The 22,932-nt window shown below is 37.9% G+C and overlaps 3 protein-coding genes across 8 annotated transcripts in view; 2 read left to right on the top strand and 1 right to left on the bottom strand.

The window, feature by feature from the left end:
- Positions 1-11,789, top strand: part of slc38a10 (solute carrier family 38 member 10) — a 131,322-nt gene extending 119,533 nt beyond the window's left edge. For both annotated transcript variants that reach the window (XM_043714767.2, XM_043714766.2), the window contains 4 exons: positions 53-529; positions 2,239-2,376; positions 3,319-3,483; positions 7,549-11,789. In XM_043714767.2, coding sequence (XP_043570702.2) covers positions 53-529; positions 2,239-2,376; positions 3,319-3,483; positions 7,549-8,777 — 2,009 coding nt within the window. In that variant the 3' untranslated portion in view covers positions 8,778-11,789. The remainder of the gene's footprint in view (positions 1-52; positions 530-2,238; positions 2,377-3,318; positions 3,484-7,548) is intronic.
- Positions 1-22,602, bottom strand: part of ndufaf8 (NADH:ubiquinone oxidoreductase complex assembly factor 8) — a 56,972-nt gene extending 34,370 nt beyond the window's left edge. For 2 of the 5 annotated variants that reach the window (XR_006315251.2, XR_015761413.1), the window contains exons 1-4: positions 22,380-22,601; positions 20,564-20,674; positions 18,874-18,965; positions 15,560-15,672 (exon numbers count right to left, since the gene is read on the bottom strand). Coding sequence is in view for 1 of the 5 variants with exons in the window: in XM_043714765.2 (XP_043570700.1) it covers positions 18,948-18,965; positions 20,564-20,674; positions 22,380-22,478 (228 nt within the window). In the remaining 4 variants the exon portion in view is untranslated. The other 3 variants (XR_015761414.1, XR_006315252.2, XM_043714765.2) reach the window with 3 other exon arrangements.
- tepsin (TEPSIN adaptor related protein complex 4 accessory protein) overlaps positions 22,570-22,932 on the top strand; it is a 38,511-nt gene continuing 38,148 nt past the window's right edge. The window contains exon 1 of the mRNA XM_043714762.2: positions 22,570-22,640. Coding sequence (XP_043570697.2) covers positions 22,602-22,640 — 39 coding nt within the window. The 5' untranslated portion in view covers positions 22,570-22,601. The remainder of the gene's footprint in view (positions 22,641-22,932) is intronic.

Genomic DNA, 22,932 nt, shown 5'->3' with positions numbered 1-22,932 from the left:
TCAAAGATTACTTAGAATTTCCATCGTTTATTTTTTCATCTTTTATTTGCAGGGATTGTTCATCCAGTGGGAGAGGCTCATCGGCATGAACCACCTATTCCACATGATGAAGTCATTGTCGATGAAGGAAAGGATGGTGATGAATCAAATGAGAAGAAGCTTCCAGCAATGAAAGCTCAGCAGCAAGGCGATGAAAAACAAGGGGTGAAAATTGATTTTAAAGAAAAGATGAAAGAATTAGGGGAAGAAAAGATGGTTAATCCTGGTTTAGAAGAAGAACAGGGAAAGGAAATTAAAAAGAATGTCAATGATGCTGGAAATGCTCCAGAGAGTGATCCAAAGCAAAAGGAACAGCCAGCTCAGATGGAACCTGAAGTGCATGCACAAGTGGCAGTTCCTCAAGTAGGTGTAGAATTGCATCAACAAAAGTTGAAGGATGACCACGATGCGGTTCCTGGAGGAGATGATTCAGTGATTCATAATCCAGAAGGGAATAAAGAAAACATGAAGAACAAAGAGCTGGAAAATGGTAAGCTGCACCTGATTAGATCTACCTGCAAACTTGGTGAGTGCTGCAATAGATCCTGTAACCGGTACATTCTGCTGCTACAGTGCACCAGTGCTGGGACAGAGAAAGAATATTAAGCTGTGTGGCAGCAGAATTATTTAAGTAAATTTTATACCTTTGATTCTATCAAGTTTCTTTTGTTGTGACCCAGAAAGGTGAGAAATAAGCATTCCATTACACACAGGCACACAGGTCTGTGCACACGCCACCAACAAGGCTCAAATTAATAGGCTCGGAAAAGCCATGAAAATTAACCACTTGAGCACCAAACTTTATCACCATGGTCATCTTGTCAAGCTGCTGGTCAATAGTGACCACCCCCCAGATATTAATAATAGACTTCCTCTTCCTCCTCTTCCGGTCAAGTAATGAGAAATTGAGTTGTCCATCTAAAAGAAATTGCAGCAACCTGCCTGTTGGTGTTCAATGTGCCAATTTAAAGTGTGTTAATCAAATGAATCCATGCATCAAATTATTTCTTGTAGGAATTGGGCATTTCTTCTCCATGATGACTGATGTTTTCTTTGGCCAAAAGTATTTTAATGTCAGTTGACCTGTTAGCAGAAGTGGTTTTATATTGTTAATTTGCTGACTTAAATTTCTGCAGTGCAGCTAACATCAGCAAAATGGCATCCTTTCAGGTCTGATTAATCTTTCTGTGGTCAGGGACAGAAACTGAAGTTGTGGAGGTGGCACGCTGGATGAGAGGGGATACAAGAGGGGAGGGGGGAAGGGAGTACAGAGGTGAGCAATACATCCTTCAAATTAAACTGCCCAGATAATGTGGTGCTAATCTATTAAAAGGGTATAACTCCGCTACCATGTGGTGCAAGGAGATTTTGTGCTTTTTATAATATCTCTTGCATTAGTCACATATTGTTGGATCTCTCATTTGTATAATGTCAATTATATTTCTGTCCATTTTCATTCTCGTAATCTAACTTGATTGTCCTTTTTGATTGGTACTTTTGTTTTCATAATTCAGCAAACAAACACCACCACCTCCAATAATTTCTGTTCTATTGAAAACATGTACGCTGTCTCATTTTAAATAACTTCTTAAAAAACGTTGAGTATTAGAGTTAAAGTCACCATAGTCCTACCAGACTATAAGGCTGTGCTCTCTTTAGAGATAGAGAGGTGACTGGTGGTGAGTTTAACCTGAGGGTCACCATGCCTCAGGTAAGGGTAGAGCTTGAGAGGAGAGTCCTTCATGTAAAGCTCAGTTGGTGCAGGAAGTGAACCCACGCTAATGGCATCGTAAAGCAGCTGTCAAATGAACTGAGCTTACTGATGTTCAATGGAAAAAAATGTTACATTTAAATACACTCATACATGTCTACCTCTGGGTGTCAACTCTTACCCCACCATAGGCAAGTCACAGATATTAATTAGAGAAGAGCTGTCCACTCATATAAAATTAGTTCTCCAGATTACTGGCTAAAATATGATAAATTACTGAATGTTACATAGCAGTTTCATATAATTGTATTGATTTGTGAAGGACATTGAAGCCCTCTAGTGTTGGAAAATTGTTTCTGCAGTTGACTGAGGAAAGATAAAATTCTTGCCCGAGTGTTGTACTAATTCAGATTTCTGTTGACATTTGTGGATCAATTCGTCAAATGCGGAGAAGTCGGTTTGATTATTTTTCACCCTGTCCCATTAAGGAAATGAAAAGGATTTGCCAGCTCTGGAAAATATTGGTGCAGCTAAAGTATTGGAACCACGTGTTCGTGATGAGAGAGACAGTGAAAATGCAGTTTTACAAGAAAAGCAAGATAGAAAGCCAGCTGAAGGTGGTGAGGGTGAGTTGTGACAAAGTAGATTGAGTTGTGCATTTGTAAAGATATTGAAGCACTGCATTATTATGGCAAGCACAACACATTTTTGTCTCTGTTATCCTTTGATACAGTCCTTCCCGCGCGCTCTAACCTCACCTCCCCCATTCCCTACTTAACACTTTTTTTAAAAAAGTATTTATAAAAGGAACATTGTTCTTATGACAACATAAATTGCTTTACTTCATGGATGCAGAACAAAATGAAGTGACTTTTGAGAAATTCTGGCCTGTAGCTATTTTATTTACACGATAAACAGAATATAGCATGCTAATGAATGTTGCTTGTAGCTTTCCCCTTTATGAATCATCATTCAACAAAGCAGAACAAGAAATAAAACAGGAAACTCTGTAATTCCAAAATTGTACTCTGCAGAATATGCATATTTTATTGAAATTCTTCAGTCCTTTATTTATTTTAATGCTTTAGCTTCCCTGTATGACATGCAGCTTTACTATTTTGAGATGGACAGGCAACTTGCAGGCAGATGGTGTTCCTGTTGTGGACCAATACATATTGTAAAAATATTGTGAAAATGTAGGGTGTCTCAAACATAACACGGTTTCCAACCATATCTTGGCACAGGTTATTAGGTCTCCTTACTGGAATTAGTTGAGTGGCAAACGTGTACTCGACCAGAAATTTTGAAGAGTTTCTCATTACCACATTAATAGATCTTGAATTAAAATATTTCTGTTAACCTACTTGCAATTTTGTCCCCACATCATTTTATTAAAAAGTAGATGATTTTAGGTGCAACCACACTCAAACTTAAAGCTTCTGTTCCAAAAATGAGCAAATGTGTAGATTTAAAAGTATAAAGCAACAATTCAGCTGCAATGTTGTGCAAGAGAAAAAATGCTGATTTAATGTTTATCTTTTTTCCAACTCTTCCAACTTCTGATGCAGATGGTGAAAAACATATGGATCATATAGTTCTCCTGAAAGTGATTAAAGAACAACAGCAGCAACAAAAGCGGCTTTTGGACCAACAGGAGAAACTGTTAGCTGTCATTCAGGAACAGCACAAGGAGATCCACCAACAAAGAATCGATGAGGACAAAGGACAGCAGGGTAAGAATCATTATGAAGAACAGAATAAAGCTAAACAATATTTTATCACATTGAGAACCAATACCTGAATGCCTGATGAATCTCTTCTTTATAATCTGGATCATTTTTACTCATTTAGCATAAAGGGACAAGATTGAGACAAGTCACTCATGTACTGATGTGGCATCAATTGTCATTAAAGTTGCTTAATGCTGGAAGAAGGAACTTGAAATGACAGATTCCTCAACATTGGAAATCCAAAGTAAAATTTACATTATACCTTTTTTTTAGACCAGCTTTGATACATAGCTAGGTTCTATAATGTTTTACACTGCAATATATTTTCCTTTAAATCAGCTATTGTGATTTTTTTTCACAGAGTAGACATGAGATGTTAGAATTTGCAATATTTTAGTCTGTAAGCATATGAAACGTCTGCATTTGTATGTTACTCATGAATTCAATGGCATAATTTGATGTTTGAAAAATTGCTGTAAGAACTTTTAGCCAAGAACTTTACTACGATCAGTCATGTTTGATTGGCATCTTAAAATAAATGGAGATTATGCACAAAGAATATTTCTATATTATCAGCCAGCCCTTTTGCATACATGATATACCATCTGTTCGTTATTACAACTCTTGCATTTCTTCCCATCATTTGTCATAACTGTCACATCAATGTAGCCATGGTGGGAAGTATTTAAATTTTGTAACAATATGCTTACTCATAAGCATCCAGGTACTATTGCTGTATTACCTTAACTTCTATCAGACCAAGGCCTATTTGAAACAGCGTCTTGTACGTTCCATTATTGTTATCTTTTTTGATCACCTCAATCCTGAAATATGTTCATCTTACCGATAGTATGAGCACTGGTTTGTAATTTCCTTGAAGTCATACCTGCTCTTGTAATTGTACAGCATTTTCACTTATTGACAAATTTTAAGCAGATGGGCGATGCGAATATATAGAATGGGACAACTATACAAAGGAATAATTTCAGACATTCAATTAGGTAGCATGTTTCTGTTAAACCATTACAGTTTGCTGAAGTTGAAACTTTATTGCTGGAACAGCACAGCAGGTCAGGCAGCATCCAGGGAACAGGAGATTCGACGTTTCGGGCACAGGCCCTTCTTCAGGAAGCCATGTTTAAGTTTAGACTCAGTTTTAAGGGAAGTCAGTGGTATGTAACAAATATTCTGAAGTTGTAAGTGGTGAGTAGGTAACAGGAATGTAAGAGATAATATGTATGTTTGAAAGGAATTTCTAAAAGTGCTGCCACAAAACTTCATGTGAGTCTTCTGTAGAATTCGTCTCAGTCTTGCAGTAGTTTAACCAATTGTCTTTTGCTCCTGACATTTCCAGCTTAAGCTGTACCTGAAATTTCCAACTACGACTTCTCTTCTCTCCATGTTTTCATGTTGCTTTGGAGTAATAATACACGAGCTAGACCCATGTTCAGTACAGGTCATGGAGTGCAGTCCAGCACATCACTGGAGCAAATGTTGGCGTCAATATTTATTAACTATGTTAATGAAATCATTAAATTATCTGTATTTTGGATTGTGAAACAAATGAACAAGACATTTTATACAATGTAAATAGATTTACTACTTTACTCCCCAAGCAGGTGACTTATTTAGTAATGTGTAGTCCGAGTTAAAGGTTTTACAGCATGGAAAGAGCCCAATCAGTCTGCGCCAGTTATCAAACATCCTTATAGTAGCTACATTTTTTTAAAAAATTAGTTACATTTAGATGTAAAATGAATTAATAGTATGAATGGATGTCAGTAATATGTACTATTAATAGATATTAGGTATGTGTAATGTACAACTTTTTAAAAATTATTACCAAGTGATAAATTTTACAAAATATTAAGCAGGTTGAATGGTGACTGTCTGAGAATCACCACAGCAAAAGATTTTGCCAAAGTAAAAAGGCATGCAATTGTGCATAGTTTTTATTCTTAACATGGGATGTGGGCATTCTGATGAAGGACTTATGCCGAAATTTCAATTCTCCTGCACCTCGGATGTTGCCTGACCTGCTATGCTTTTCCAGCACCACACTTTGAGTCTGACCTTCAGCATCTGCAGTCACTTTCTCCATAGGATGTGGACATCACTGACCAAGCCAACATTGGTTGCTCTTTATCCGAGTGGAGTGCTAGGCTATCCTAGAAGGCAATTACTGTGTATACTCGTGTAATAGTTGAATTTTTAAAGACTTTTTATACTCTATTTATATGGTCGACTATTACATGGGCATTAGTTTTGAGGGGCTAAAATTCATGCTGCAGTTCGCAATACCATATCATTGGTGAAGTTGATTTGGTCGCTCAACTAATCCCAGGTAAAGGAGAAAAACACAATGAATTTCTGTAAAGGTAATTACTGGATAAAAGCAAGTGAAATAAGAATGGATTACTGGTAGTAAATTTTATTTATCCATATCGCTACGAAAATTTAACATCAAAAGATTCATTGAAATCCTGCAAAATCTCACTGTTCAACATTGTCTTGACCTAATATAACGGCACACTTAAAATGAAGCATATATTAAAATCTGAATATGTAAGCACCTTGAACTTTCCTGCCAAATTCTTCAGTTTCCCTCCCATTTACTCTCATATGTAATGAACCTCAGCAACCTGTCAAAAGAATTAAAAATATATGTAACTAATATATCTCACTTTTATTCAGATATAATGGCACAATTATAATGATTAACATCTTAACGATATTAACTTTGGGACGTGTAGTGAACAAAGTGCGATAAGTTCCGATAGACTTAGTACTGGCCTGAATGAATGAATCAAAATGTGCTGTAGTAAACCAAGTGGGCTAACTAGAGTTATGACTGATTGGAGACGCAATGAGTAGAGTTACCAGTATGAATGAACAAATGCAATTTTGTTTAAGTAGGTTAATGGGAACATGCAGTTTTCTTTGTAAAAGGTTTATAATGTGATATACTAGGGTTGACTTTTACATGATATATATATGGAAAATACAAGATTTTTTGACCAAAAATACGGGGTTGACTTTTACACGAGATCAACTTTTACACGAGTATAAACAGTAAGAGTCAACCATGTGTTGGTCAGACTGAATAAGGATGGCAGTTTATCTTCCCTAAAGGACATTACTGAGCCTAACGACTTTATGACAATCAACAATGGTTTAATGGTCACCATTAGACTTACTTTAATTCCAGATTTATTAATTGAATTTGCCGAAATAGGATTCAAATCAATGTTCTGAGACAATACCAGTCTGCCGTCTCCTCTCACTAAATCTAGCCAAACATGTAACATTGATCTGTAACATTTTTATGCTGCTTGGAGCATCACTAATTTGCTGTACTTTTAAAAGGCAACAAAATATTATTTAAGTTGTTGAGCTGTGCAAAGAGTCTTTTGGAGATATTTTGTTTATTTCCCTTAGGAAAACCAGCTTGAGCAATATGGGAACATGTGAGGCTTTAATGTTATGAGGAAGTGAATAGATTAAATGTCAGTTTGGGAAGTTGTTCAAAGGACATTGGGGTGGAATATGTAGAGTTTAAGAAACTGACCTAAATTAAGCTAGTTAATATAGTAAATTTATGGAATAAACTGCTATCAAGTGCCATGAATATTGAATCTGTCACCTTTTGTCATTGTTCTGTTACCAAAGTCCTGGTTAAAACCGAGATAAAGTGAGGACTGCAAATGCTGGAGATCAAAGTAGAGTGTGTGGTGCTGGAAAAGCACAGCAGGTCAGGCAGCATCCGAGGAGCAAGAGAATTTACGTGTCGGGCATAAGCCCTTCATCAGCAATGAAAGGCTTCATTCATTCATTCCTGATGAAGGGCTAATGCCCGAAACATCGATTCTCCTGCTCTTCGGATGCTGCCTGACCTGCTGCGCTTTTCCAGCACCCCGCACTCGACTCCTGGTTAAAACAGAGCTGGAAATTAGTGGACATTTTTAAGAATACATGTGAAATTGTATTGAGCAGTGTTGGCCTTTTTCTTATTTACTGGCCTGTGTGGAAAATGACTGTATCACCTTTGTTTTTGTTTAACTTCTGTAGACAATGAAATCCCTGTGAAAGAGCAAGCAGATGAAGCAAGTGAAGATCAGGTGAAAAATGTTGACTCTGTCAATGGACAGAAAGCAGTGAAATCTCATGTGATCAATGCTGATTCCCAGGTCAATTCTCCTCAACTTGGTCAGGATCTGCCAGCAGTTGATCACAATAAAGATGGTGTTGAACTTAAAGATGCTCTACAAGAAGCGTGGGGCCATCTCCCAGGTAACCAGGATCAAGTTCTTGATTCGAAACAGAAGGGTGGATTTGGAGCTCATGTTGAACCCCATAATGGTGCTCAAGTCACCCCTCAGTCTAGAGATCGTTTTAAAGAAGACCTCCAAAAAATTGAGGCTGCAGACCCCTCAAAAAGAAGAGATGGTGAAAGGATGGTGCCGCATCTTGATGCTGAAGTCCCAAAAGCAGTTCCACGTGTCAAAGGAGCAAAACCTATCCAAGCACATGGAGTGAGAAACCCAGATGTTCCATTGAATAATATGGTTAAAATTGAAAAGAAAGGACCTGAACCTGGAGAAAGAAATCCAAATGTTCCAGATAATGAGGCCAATGTCCCAAAACTTTCTGAAAATCTTGATGTTAAAGCAAAATCAAATGAAGAGGTTCATAAGATTGAATTAGAAGTTGAGGCCAATGCGTTAAAAGTGGAAGAAGCAGAAAGACATAGGAATGATGATAGGAATGAAAATCTGAAAGTCAGAGATGGGGATACATTCCAGGAAAACCCTAAACAAGCAGGACCCATTGAAAACATGAAGGAAAAGATTCCGTGGCCTGTGAATGCAGATAAAGCTCACAAAGCTAGAGGAGAAAATCTTAGCAACAAAGCACAAAATCTTGATGAAAAGAAAATTGAGGAAGAGCAGAAGGCTTTAAAAGGAAATATTGATTTTCAACATGCAGACCCAAACGCACCATCAAACCGTAAGGAAAAGAATCCAAGCCAAAAGAATGGTGAACCATATAAAGATTTGAAAGTTGACGGAGGTGGTGACCTCCGTAGAAAAAAGAGAGACCTAAGGTCAAGCATGGCTGAAAGCTATCAAAGTGACAATGATAAGTTGATCATCAGCCTTGATCCAGTGCCAAATTTTAAAACCGATAATCTCCGAAGTGCACTGGAGAGTCAAATAAAACAGGTAGCAGGAGCATCATTTCAGATAATTCAAAGTCGAAAGATAAAGCAAGTGACAGATACAGAAAAAGATACGTGATTCAACATTTCCAGCTTTGCACTTCCAGTGGGAGTCTGTTTTGAAATTCAAATAATGACATTCCCTGGATGGTATTGAGCTGTCTTGGTGTCCTGTGTGCAGCTCATAGAGTGTCGCATCTGCATTGCATTGTGTGAGCAAAGTCTGCTGAACACAGATCAATTAAGTCGGACTTCAATGAGAATTCTGAAATAACTGATCAAATGAATTCAGAGAAAACCAAATGAATATCAGAACCTAGTTGCCTGCTGAAATAATGAATACAAGGAGATTAATCAATAACTGTACCTGTGTAGCTCAGTATACTACTTGCTTAGAAATGCTGTTTACTATAAGGCATTGCTCAACCAGAAAATTTAAAGAAAGTGTCTGAATTACTGGAAACTGCAATTTGTTATTCTGTGCACATCCACCCAGAAGCCACCAAAATTGAATGAAAATGACTTTACTGTTGGGATTCTGACATTTAAATGTACAGTTGACTGAATATAGGTCTGTTTTCAAACATTGGAAATGCCATTCCTAGTGTCTTTTTCCTCTCAGGGCAATGTGCTGTTTCATTGTAAACAGTAGAATTTTCTTGTATGCATTTCTAAATGGTTATTCATTAGGTTGGTTGATTGCATATCTTATTGTAAAGATCTTTGCAATTAATATCTAATTTGTTTACAAGTGTGCACGAGAAAACTAGCTCCCAGATTTACATATTATAATGGCTGATGTTTTCAAAATTTCATTTCAGACTTTTCAGCATTCCATGCTAAAATAAACCAATTCAGCACCTTTCATAATATATGCTTTAAAATGTGGTGGTCTGTTTTCTTAACTTGCTGCATTAATTCTTTGCATCCATTATAATTTGGACACTGACCCTGACTAACGCATTCAACAATGTAATTGTTTTGCACATTGTATGTTTCATTAAGGGTTAATTGTGCAATATTTAATTCTGACCTTTACCTCATGGACCTAAACAGCATACTCCCATATTTCGTATGTCATCTGCAAGTTCACAAATGGAAATTATCTCCAACTAATACAGTTTGGTAAACAAATGTATAAGGCCCTGTACACAATAGTTTTTAAACCCTCATGTTCATTTGGAAAATACATTTTTGTGTTTTTCCTTACAAAGAATTGACTTTTTTTAAATTGCCTGGCAAATATTTTATTGAAAGTTTGAAAACTTGGAATGTCAAATCGGACTGAATGTGAGATTTAGTCACCAGCATCTGGACTGTTTTAGGTGAGGGCAAGAAGATAAATTTATATAAAATTGTATAACGAAAATATATTTGAAAAAATTGACTTAATTCTGCTGGCCTACATTACTGGTATTTTGCACACTGAGAAAACCTGCATCCCAAAGGCTGCAGCAGTTCAAGAAGGCAGCACACCATCACTTTTTCAAGAGAAATTAAGGATGGACACTAATTGATGGCCTAGCCCATGAATAAGTTAGACTGTTCAAAAAATTTCATCATGATGATGCCACCAAATTAGCCCCGTTTTGTAGTTTCTCAAAGATGTAATTTAGTAATAGATTTTAAAAAAACAAATTACAAACATGAACTCTGCACACGTGTAAATAGTGTTCAAATCATATAGTATCACGTATTCTCTGTAGACTTGGAACACGCTGCAGGTTTTCAGTTTTAGAATTGTTTTTGTTAGAATATCAATTTTATTTATGAAAATTTATCAGGACAGAGGATTATTTTGGCCTAAACGTGGTCACTGTTTTTGCATATAATTTTAGACCATTAACATCTTCCAATAATTCTTCACTTTCTAGCACATCACCAAATCAAAGCATGACCGCGAAATGAATTTTTCAAAAAGATATTTACAACCTATTCCATATTTAAAATAATGATAGCTGGTATCTGGTCACTGCCAGTGTTGTCGGAGAGCAAAGGTTAAAATTGTCAATGGATCAATTACAGTTCCAATCTCCTTTCATTTTAAATGTAATTTGTTGATGCATGCATTTTATATATTTATCTTTTGGCAAACTTAAAGAACCATAGAGCATCTGTTGTTAGTGTCAGACAATTAGAGAACCTGTCTACTTTTAAACGATATAATATTCTGCACCATCTCAGTAAACAGGATGAATCTGCACTCAGACCCTGGCAAATGCTGCTGAAGCTACTTGATGGGAGATGAACAGACAGTGTTCATTGCCTTAGCCTCTGGATTTATTTGTTTCCTGTAGATAAGTGCCTGAGTTCCACTTGATGCCTTTTCTCAAGGTCCAATCAAGTTTTGTGAACCTACTATATGAGTAGTATAAGTTATACCTTCTACCGCATGGTTTCAGTAAGCACTGAAATCTAATTTACAATATTTCCTGGTATGAGTGATTGAAATGGCTCAAATTATTTCCACTTTTCCATCCATTTTCCTATTTAATGTTTTGCTTCCTTTAAAACAGTGTTAAACTATAATGAAGGCATTGTTAAAGTAAAAAAATTAAGGTTCAAAACTTTGTCAATTTTACAGTTCATTATCCCACATGGATTTTGCAGAGTTTGGGTAGTTTTTTATCCTCACTGTTAAAAGATGCTGGCATTTTCATCCACCTGTGAAGCTTTTTAATAGAATTGCTTATAATTTATTCATTACATACCAAAAGCTTTCCCCTAATATTTGTAGGTAGATCTTCTTTTGGTATCATTTTAAGCTATTTCTTGGCCATGTTGACTCATCCTAAGTCAGGATTGTTCTTTTATCAGTCATCCTTCACGTTTGAAATAAGGAGTGAATGAACTTAAGTCAAAGAATCTACAAGTGAGACTAGATGATGGTGAAGCAGGACTAAGTAATTGGCACTTTAAGCCAGGGAAACATTTCTGATGAAATCCAATGTTAAGCAACATTCCAAATGAATATCAGCTACAGTTGTAAAATCAAATGGAACATTACTTGCAGATACACCATGTATTCTGTCCAGTTGTAAGTGGTTCATTTAAAAATAAAGTGCAATTAATAAAAACCTTTTGGCATAGATTTTTTTCTCTGTTGTATTTTGTGGAAATGTTGTGACTGGATAAAGGCTGACTAATCTGTCTCATCATCACAAGAATAACGCTAGTTTGCTGAGCAATTTCCATTAAATGAGTCTGTATTGTAAGAATAATGCACACAAGCAACCAAATCTGAAATAATTCCTATCTTATGTTGTCTTATGTGATGCTGTCATAACTTGAATTAATTATATCAATTCTGTCCTATGTATTTCCATCCATGTATTTCTATCTATTCCATAATTAAGTATTTCAGAAAATACTAATGAATTGATAGTCACATTTCCTGTATCAAACAATGTCCACATCAGGAACAAATTAAAACAAATTCTTGGTGGCAGCACAGTGGTTCAGTGATTAGCACTTCTGTCTCTCAGCACCAGGGACCTGGGTTTGATTCCACTGTCAGGCAACTGTCTCTGTGGAGTTTGCACATTCTCCCAGTGTCTGTATGCGTTTCCTCCCACCGTCTAAAGATGTGCAGATTACCATGCTAAATTGCCCATAGTATTCAGGGATGACTTGGTTAGGTGCATTAGTCATAGGAAATGTCGAGTAATGGGGGAGGTTGGGTGGACTTGTTGAGCCAAATGGCCTATTGCCACACTGGTGGGATTCTATAATGAAACCCTATTCTGAAAAGGCAAATTATTCCAAAGAGAGCTTTCAAAAGGTTATTTCATTTTTTTTTGTTGGTAGGTTCTTCATATTGGTCATCAATATTGATGCTTATAAATTGGTAATTATGTATTAGCAATTTTGAGCCAAATTTGTTTTGATTCATTTACTACAACCTCAGTTCTGATTTACTGCTGTCTTAATTTATGGTGAATCAACAGGGTAAATGCAGCTGTGCCAGTAAAGATAGTGCCTTCTCCAGCACATGATGCAGTACAACTCTTTAATATCTGTTGTTATGATTCCAGCTGATATTACTGCTGGATAAGTCCGATCCCAGAAAGAAATCTGGCTTGATAGGCCATATTTTCATTTTCTTCAATACACTGAAATAAATGTGTGGCTGCAGATTCAGTTTTAACAGTGAAACAATTTTGTTACACAAAATAAATCAAAGCAAAACTAAGCAAGTTAAATACAATAGTTTGAAAGACTTCAAAACACAGCAAAGCTAAATCCCATCCACTGGGGTTTTGTCAATTTGCAGTTAATCAAAATCCAGAGATATTTTCCTTCCCTTTCCAATCTGTGTGCTGTGAAGTTCTTTCCCTGAACATGCTCTCAACTGAGTATTTAGACTTTTAAGCTGTGCATTCTAACCAAACACTCCTGGTCTGGATGTTTTCAAAAACCCAAATCCTTATGTGTGAAGTTAACATTTCATTAACAGCTCTGAATAATCATCTTTATTAGGAGAAACCATACTTGCATCAGACTTCAAGCTACACCCAACAGCTTTTGATGTAAATATTTTTAAAAGTTTGCTCATCCCAGATGCTGCTACAGCTAATGTTTTTGCTCTCCTGTCATAAACTTCCATAGTATTACTGCTAACACTGTTGCAGTTGTGAATGCTGCTCTGACATTCTTGCATTTACTTAAATTTTCTGTGCTTTTAAAAATTTTCCTGAAGGAGCCACAACAGCATTGAAGTTGGGAACAAACTAGTAATAAAATTCACTAATCGAACATATTGCAAAAATTTTGAATTGTCTGAAGCACAATAGAGTTAGGGTTAGATTTACTTGGCCGTGTTCCACATTCTGGCTCAAATAAGACTGTTGGTTTGAGAAATCCACCCTTCGCCAGATATTGGATCAAATTGGCTCTTTGTAGCTGACCAGTCTGGTCAACTGGTGGAATTGTTCTTCCTGTGTCTGGCTGAAAACAACCAAATCATTGATGTAAGCTCCACAAGTATATAGTTCCCTAAATGACTTTGTTGGCTAATGGTTGGAACGTCGATTTTCCTGTTCGTCGGATACTACCTGACCTGCTGTGTTTTTCCAGCACCACTCTGATCTAAACTCTGGTTTCCAGCATCTGCAGTCCTCACTTTTGCCTGCAGTACTAGCTGCTCAATTTACAACATTGAGGTTTTGTTTTGGATTTGACAAGTTCCAGTGACCCTTGCTTTTAATTGTGCCCCAGAGACGTAACAATGCTAACACCTTGTCTTCAACAACAAAACCATGAACTTCATCCTTTTTATCTACTCTAGTTTGCATTGTTTGTTGAGCACCCTTCAAATGCTTTTTGGCAAATTCTCACACTTTGATTAATTTCTCTCTCAAGCTTGAAATGTGGGCTGGAAGTGCAGTCTCCCAGCTTTGGTTTATTGATTTTTCTTCAATCTAACTGTTGCCTTACTTCATGTCCATATATCAGTTCAAAAGGACTGATTCCTGTGGGCTCATTAGAAGCATCCCTAATGAGAAACTAACAAGGGAATTGCTTTATCCAATTATTATGGTATATGAGTCATCGAGATGTACAGCATGGAATCAGACTCTTTGGTCCAACTCATCAAGGCCGACCATATATCCCAACCCAATCTCGTCCCACCTGCCAGCACCCGGCCCATATCCTTTCTATTCATGTACCCATCCAGATGCCTTTTAAATGTTGCAATTGTACTAGGCTCCACCACTTCCTCTGGCAGCTCATTCCATACACATTCTACCCTCTACGTGAAAAGGTTGCCCCTTAGGTCTCTTTATATCTTTCCCCTCTCACCCTAAACCTATGCCCTCTCGTTCTGGAATCCCCCACCCCAGGGAAAAGACTTTGTCTATTTATCCAATCCATGCCCCTCATGATTTTATAAACCTCTATAAGGTCACCCCTCCGCCTCCGATGCCCCAGGGAAAACCGCCCCAGCCTGTTCAGCTTCTCCCTATAGCTCAAATCCTCCAACCCTGGCAACATCCTCGTAAATCTTTTCTGAACCCTTTCAAGTTTCACAACATATTTCCGATAGGAAGGGTTAGGGTTAGAATTGCACACAATATTCCAACAGTGGCCTAAGCAACGTCCCTTACAGCCGCAATATGACCTCTTAACCCCTATACTCAGTGCTCTGCCCAGGAGAGGAAAGCATACCAAACGGTGTCTTCATAATCTTATCTACCTGCGACTTTACTTTCAACGAGATATGAACCTACACTCCAAGGTCTCTTTGTTCAGCAACACTCCCTAGGACCTTACCATTACGTATATAAGTCCTGCTAAGAGTATTCTTGACAATGTGTTCTAATCATGATCGTCAAAGCTGCATATCTTTACAGTGTACCTTGAGATTGAGAGAGAAGCGAGAATGAAAATTGTTTTATTCCCAAACCAGTCATTATTTCTAAATATATTTACAGCATTAAATTTGATCAAGATACTATTGTATTTATTTAGGTAATCCATAATTTGTTATAAAAAAATTGAACTAACTTTTCCATTATCATTTTGACAATTTTCCCTAAAACTTCAGGTGGTTTTCTTGGAACATCTGCTAAATGGCAAAGCAGAATTAAAGGTGTAGGCTTAATTGATGATTTGAGGTTCCTCATTATCAGATGTGTGACAAATCTGGTGGTAATTTGACCACATCTTTTAACAATTTTGCAAAAGCTTAGTCTGTATTTCCTAATGCATTATATTTTGTACTCCTAGAAAACAGCAACATTCAGAGCAATTTTCAAAATATATGCAATGAACTTCATGCTACAGCCATTTTATGTCCAGACATATGTCTATTTCTTTAAAGGAGACACAGAGCCCTCTTAAATTCAATGAAGTCAGAACCTGGTAACAGCTCCCTTTATGATCCCAGCTGATGTTAGTATGAGTAAGTCAGATCCCAGATAGATCGTAGTTCTTTTAATGTGATCATCTCTCACTCAAAGAAGTACACAACACTGCAGATTTAAATTGAACAATAAAGCAGAAATGATTACATGTATGAAGTAAAAGAAAACCAACCAAACTCTGATTATAACAGTTTGAAAGACTTTGAAACACATGGCAAAAACAATAAGGCAAAAGATGTACAGCAGTAGGCAATTTCAACCGATCAAGTCTGTTCTGCTATTCAATGAGATCATGACTGATCTGATTATCGTCAGCTCCATTTTCCTGCCTATTCCACATAATGCTTGATTCCTTCACTAATTCAAAATCTGACTATGTCAGTCTTGATATACTTAATGATCTTTGCAGTAAATAATTCTACAAATTCACAAACCTCAGAAGAAATTCTTTCTCATCTGTCATATGTGCAACCCCTTCTTCTGCAACCCCCTCTTGTCCTAGAATCTCCCACATTTACCCTGTCAATTCCCCTAAGAATCTTGTATGTTTCAATAAAGTTGCCTTTCTTCTAAATTCCAATCAATAGAGGCGCAGCCTCCTGTCATAACTTTTATCAGTCCAGTGAACCTTCTCTGGACTGCTTCCAATGCCAGTATACCTTTCCCTAAGTAAGAGGACCAAAATGGTTTACTGTATTCCAGCTGTGGTCTGCTGCCTTATTTGAGCAAAACCTCCCTACTTTTATATTCCATTTAATTTGAAATAAAATACATTGCATTTACATTGCCTATTGAATGTAAAGAAAAATCCCATCAACTGATAAACACCATCAATGTACAGTTAATCAAAATTCAAAGATTTGGTCCTTCCCTGTCCAATCTGCAGGTGTGACTTTACTGCTTCTCAGTTCCTGTCCTGAGTTGTGAAGTATTTTTCCTGTTATTCTCACAACCGAAAGCATAGACAATTTAAAAAAAAAATCTGCATAGTTTTAGCCAAGTATGCCTGGTCTGGAGGGTTTCACAAATTATCTGAGGTAAGCTATTCCATTACTGCTCTGAACAAGCTCCTTTCTTTGGAGAGAATATGCTTGTGTCTTGACTTTAGTAAGCCCTCCTTACAATTGCACCCAAAAACAATTGAACTTTTTTCAAAAAAAACTTGCTCATCCTAGATTATGCTACAACTAATGGCTTAAGACTTCCAGCTTCCTGTAATAAAACCAGATAGTTCCAACAAATCTTCAGAAACACTCCAGCATGCTTTGCAGTCACCTGCTCTTGGACAGGTACTGGTTTTAAATCATGGATCCTGAAAGACTGACCTAGTTAATTTTTGAAACTCTTCACAAAAATAAGCCAACATCCATATGCCATAACATTGAAATTCAACCTGTAAGAAAAAATGATATTGATATATTTATCACACCTTTGTACTAGAGATGGAATTTGCATTTGTACAGGGCCTTTCACAATTTCTGGGAATTCCAAAACACGAGTTAATTAGCTTTGAAACAAAATTAATGTTGTACTACATGAAGCACCACAGATATTCATAAAGAAGTCAAAGGCATTGAGGAAAGATAGTGTGTCATGAATGTGAACTTTATGGTTCATGATTTTTAGCATATAATTAAGAGATTCACAGCTGGAAATAAGATTATTTAAATGCTGGACATTGTAAGTAAATGCTGGAATACAAAACAAATTCAGAAGATTATCCATGTTTGTCTAATAGAATCAAAATAGAAGAGACAAGGCTATAAAAACAGCAGGTGTCTTACTTAGATGAAAACGTGGTGTCTGAAAAGCCTGCAATTCAGCAGGATTTGGAACAATATTAGCTGAAAAGCAGTCAATAAACCCTAAGGACACCATGGAAAAGTCCCCATCATCATTGAAGTTGGACGAAGTTTAAGGGGTTCTCTGCTTTCAATTTATCTGCATGTTTGCTGGAAGAAGGTAGTTACAGTTTGGAGCTGGGTGAATACTGAAGCAGAAGTGACTCCAAGCAGCTGCTGTTAACAGATTTAAGGAAATTATGGCTAAGAAGAAATCCCACAAATATTTTAGCTGGACTTGGGTTAAAAGTGGCATTCAAAAAGCATGCTTTAGTTGCCTTGGACACAACTGCTAATGAATTATATCAAGACAGATCTGAACCAACACCTCAGCTGAGACAGAATGTGTGCAGGGGTAATTAATAGCTGGCAGGCTCAAAAGAAGAAAAATGCAGAGTTACGACCAAATGTCAGAAAGGAGTTGATATGCAGGAGGTTGAAATTAGTATAATTTTCAAATTTGATTTTTCAGCGATCTAAAATTTTAAAAAATTATTTGGGGACATGGACATTGGTGGTAATTTATTGTGCATCTCTATCACCCTTAAATAGGCTAGACAGTCTATTTCAGTGCACTGCAAACACACAATGAATTATCTTGTCTAGGCAAGGACTGTAGATTTCCCTTCCTAATAAATATTAATAAACCAGCTTTTTTTAAAACAATGTGGCAGTTATATGGGTTCTATTACTAAAATTAATTCCACAAATTCTGCATTTAATTGTTAATTGGGATTGAAACTACCCCTATGCTATAGTGAGATTTGAACTCCTATTTTTCCATTATTAGTCCAGGCCTCTATTACTGGTTCAGTAACATAACCACAATGCTACTGCTCCTTGCTTGAGGAACGTACAGTGTTCAACATGAATGGACAAAACTTGAAAAAGAGTTGTGTTTACAGAAAATTAATGCAGAAGCATGTACTGTAAAAAGTGATATATTTGTCACAAGATTTTCTATGAATTCTTTAAGCCAATCATGGAAATGCAGATAATCAATGTGACTTGCATGAAATATTTTCAAAATATACATGATTTCACAAGAATGTATTCAAGACATTTATTATTTAATTATACAAAATATGGAAACATTTAATTAAGCAAACAGCTAGTCATATAATAACTTGCTAAATAAAACCAAAATCTCAATCTATTTAATTCTCATTCATATAGCAGCATTATTTTAAACAATTGTGGTCAGTAAGGTTACACACTTAAAAGTGAGAAATCTGAAGTCACAGTACCAAAGCAGTATTTAGGATTGAGGAACAGATATACCACATTTGTCCTAAGTCATGGCTGTTCTACAAATATTGGATGCAACATGAAAAAATGCTTAATATTTGAAAATCTTTCACAAAATGCACCAAGCCAAGAAAATAAACAATATATTGTTCTGTTGAGTTCATGCTTCTCTTCAGTACATTTGTCTCTTAATCATGGTTCTCCAGCTGTAGGAACTTACTTGACAACCAACTGGGTTGTTCTTTTTGTGTAGTAGTGGTCTATGAACTTCTTTGCAGAAATCAATCTTGCTTTTTACCTTGCTTTTTTGGCCTGAGAGGGAAGTAGTAAAAATGTGCATTATTACAGAGAAAACGAGTAAAACATTAAAGGATAATGGTTCGGTGCAATGCTACACAATGTGAAAAGCATAATTTTAAAGAAAATTGTTTTTCATTCTCAATTCGGTTCCCCAATTGAAAGAGATGCCACACTGAACTTGAAATGTTTCTCTCTACAAAGATACTGCTAGGCCTGTTCAGCTTTTCCAACATCTTCTGTTTTATTACGTACAATTGAGTTCCCAGTTGGCTTCAGGGTAGAACTGGCAAAATGAGTTGTGAACGTGTCTCTCCAATGGGACAAAGTACTGGGTGAAGATGCTTTTAGAAATTTGTTACAACGGTTGTTAATTTTGAGGACTAATTTTGAGTTATTAAAAGGACTGACAAAATATTGAAAAAAATTTACATTATCTATATTTTTATTGTTGACTTTCTCAATTGTTCCTTGGATAATGAAAGATGTTGTGGAACTTGAAAGTGTTCAGAAAAGATTTAAAAGGACGTTGCCAGGGTTGGAGGATTTGAGCTATAGGGAGAGGCTGAACAAACTGGGGCTGTTTTCCCTGGAGTGTCAGAAGCTGAGGGGTGACCTTACAGAGGTTTATAAAATCGTGAGGGGCATGGATAGGATAAATAGACAAAGTCTTTTCCCTGGGGTGGGGGTGTCCAGATCTAGAGGGCATAGGTTTAGGGTGAGAGTGGAAAGATATAAAAGAGACCTAAGAGGCAACTTTTTCACGCAGAGGGTGGTATGTGGTATGGAATGAGCTGCCAGAGGAAGTGGTGCAGTCAGGTACAATTACATTTAAAAGGCATCTGGATGGGTATATGAATAGGAAGGGTTTGGAGAGATATATGCCAGGTGAAACATGACTGGGTTGGGATATCTGGTAGGCGTGGACGGGTTGGACCGAAAGGTGTGTTTCCGTGCTATACACCTCTATGACTATGAGTTATTCCAGGTTAACAGATTTCATTCAGAATACAATCTGTATTAGCTACTGAATATTCTGTTTACCAGAGACTTGTTAAATGTTGAATGGGAACAGGTATTTATACACAACATACTTTAGTATCTCTTATTTGTCTCACTAAAGTCTATTTGGCTAGCACCGAGAAAATCCAGTATTTGAGGTTTAAGCCAAATAACTGCAGCTCCTACAGCCCTGTGAACACAATGATAATACATCTGGAACAGACTTTGAAAGGTCACATACATTTGAGAACTAGAGTATTCACCAGAGCCAAATATTTAATAAACTTATGAGCAGCATTGCATTTACAGCTGCTAAGTTATTTTTAAAAATATTGGCACAAGGTTTCCACTGCAATAATTTAGTTGGAACTTTAATTTTACAACTGGAAATATTCAAAGATGATGTAGCTACTAGAAAAGTGTAAGGGATGTAACTTCACTGACCTATAAATATATCATTGTTTACTGCAGTGCATTATTCATTACTGCATTCTGAAAATTAATGTTAAATTATGGAAAATATACATAATAATGCACAAATTTTCAGACTATTTTGCAGGTGAGATATTGCTGTACTTTTAATTTGTCTTTCTTTTCCAGCAAAAACTTACATTTACTGTAAAGCAGTTCTTCAGCGCCTGAAACTCATTTGCACACTTGTCCTTTCTGAGGTCCTTGCTCCCCTGAGTATTTGCAGCCACACACCTCCCATATGCTGATGCCTTAGAATCAAAAAGGGAGATGGAATAAACTATTACACTACAGATAAGTATGATAGCAATGAGAAAGATTATTAATAAAGACTGTACAAGAGTAAATAACAAACATACATGGATCATTTAGTAACTGCTTAGCACTGCTGCTTCACAGTGCCAGAAATCCAGGTTCATTTCCACCCTCAGGTGACTGTGTGGGTTTCCTCCAGGTGCTCCAGTTTCCTCCCACAGTTCAAAGATGTACCGTTTAGGTGAATTGGCTCTGCTAAATTGCCCAGTGTCCAGGGATGTGCAGGCTAGGTAAATTAGCCCTGGCAATATGGCGGTATGGGGGTGGTGGGTCTGGGTGGGATGCTCTACTCAGAGTCAGTGTGGACTTGATTGACTGAACGACCTGCTTCCTCACGGTATGGATTCTATGATTCTATGTAACAAATAATTAAGCAGTTCAGTCAAAGAGTGAGAGAAATAGGCTCAACAGTCCCAGCAAGAGGGGGAAAAAAGTCTGACATTAGATAGCTGAAAAGTTTTCAAAGTAAAGCATCATTCCCTAGGCTTTGCTGACAACATTGTATGGCATGCAGATGTTTCTTTATTTATTGAAAAATAATTGTCTTTCTCTATGTAAAGATTGCACTTTAACCTTTAGAGTCATCAAACTATTTATCTTTAGCCCCGTTCTCTACATCATCTTTCTTGCCAGCTCTGCAGACTAATGGCCAGTCTCCAAATGTATGCTCACAACACCCTGCTCTTCTGACCAGGCCTTTATGCTATCAGGCTGCCTTATTCACGTTGTCTGCGTACATTTTCCTCCAGTTGAACACCGGGGACAGGTAGAAGCCATAATTTTCAGTCCCTCCATGAAATTGACAGTCCAAGGACATCATTCTCCTTGCAGGACACTGATTCATATGAATAGGGAATCTGAAAAAAAGGGATAGCTTGCAAAAAAAATGCTGTTCAATAAAGCACTTTGCTTCAACCATAAACATCTTAGATGTCACATACATCACCGTCTTCAACTTAGCAGAGCCCGAAATACAAAAAAAATGAAGAGCTGCAGATGCTGGAAATCTGAATCTAAAACAGAAATTGTGGAGAAACGTAGCAGGTCTGCCAGCAACTGGAGAGAAAGCAAGGAGGGGCAACGTTTCGGATCCAGTGACCAATCTTCAGAGCGGACACTTACACCACAGCGGAGAACCAAGGATTATCTTCAGTTCCATTGCACCATCTGTCACTACGCCCACCTTAATGGCCCCCTTTGCTGCAGCAACAAGCTCGTCTTGCTCAAGGAGAAAGTGAGGTCTGCAGATGCTGGAGATCAAAGTTGAAACTTTATTGCTGGAACAGCACAGCAGGTCAGGCAGCATCCAGGGAACAGGAGATTCGACGTTTCGGGCACAAGTCTTGCTCAAACCCCACCAGACTTACAACCTCCTACCCCGACAGTGGTTTGACTTTATGATTTGGTCCGGATGTGCATCTTCCACAGGCCAGTCCCAGTTCCAGTCACCTCAGCCCAAATTCGGTGAACTCCACTCCCTCTATCCCCATCTCCCCCTCTGGTTAACAGCTGAACGCTCTTCCCCTGTTGACCTCCGTCTGTCAAACGTCCTGCAACACCGAGGACACTTTATAAATCCATGCGTAACTCTGCAGCGGTTAGCCAATCGCTGGATGGGATTTAAATGATTTATGGACCGACCTCTGCGGCACACGCTGCCATCAGGTGTGGGAAGCTCCTGAGCTTTTCCCTGGTGCGGCTCCACACTTCCCGCCGGGGCATCGCCGTGGGCGCGGCCATCTTGTTTCGGTGACGCAGTTCCGCTTCCGCAATTCTCACCCCACCCCAGGGAACGCAGACGGGTAGAGGGCGGGGAGGCAGCTCATTGGACGGCAGCAGCTGTCAGTCAAAGGAGACGAGAGGATGGCAACGATCGGGGAGAAAGTGGGCTTTGTACAGCGGGTAGGGGGGAGAGGAATTAGGGGAGATGAGGGGAGGGGATTGGAGGGAAGTCGGGGAGGACGCGGAGGGAGGGGGGCGACAATCGCGAGACGAGTGTTGCAGGTGGGAGGGGACCGTGGGGCAGGGAGCTGGGGACGGACTAGGGAGAGGGGAATGGTGGAGGCAAGGTGGAGGGGAGTGGGGCTGGGGCTGGGGCTGGGTCAGGGTCAGGGTCAAAGGGGGAGGGACCAGAGGGAGATGTGGGAGTTGGAAGGGATTGGTTGGGAAAAAGGAGTGAGAGAAGGAGGGAGGT

Source organism: Chiloscyllium plagiosum, unplaced genomic scaffold (genome assembly GCF_037043375.1).
Source record: "Chiloscyllium plagiosum isolate Xiang-an unplaced genomic scaffold, Cpla_swu_hap1 HiC_scaffold_25, whole genome shotgun sequence".
Lineage (NCBI taxonomy): Eukaryota > Metazoa > Chordata > Chondrichthyes > Orectolobiformes > Hemiscylliidae > Chiloscyllium > Chiloscyllium plagiosum.
This window is presented reverse-complemented; position numbering and strand designations above follow the sequence as displayed.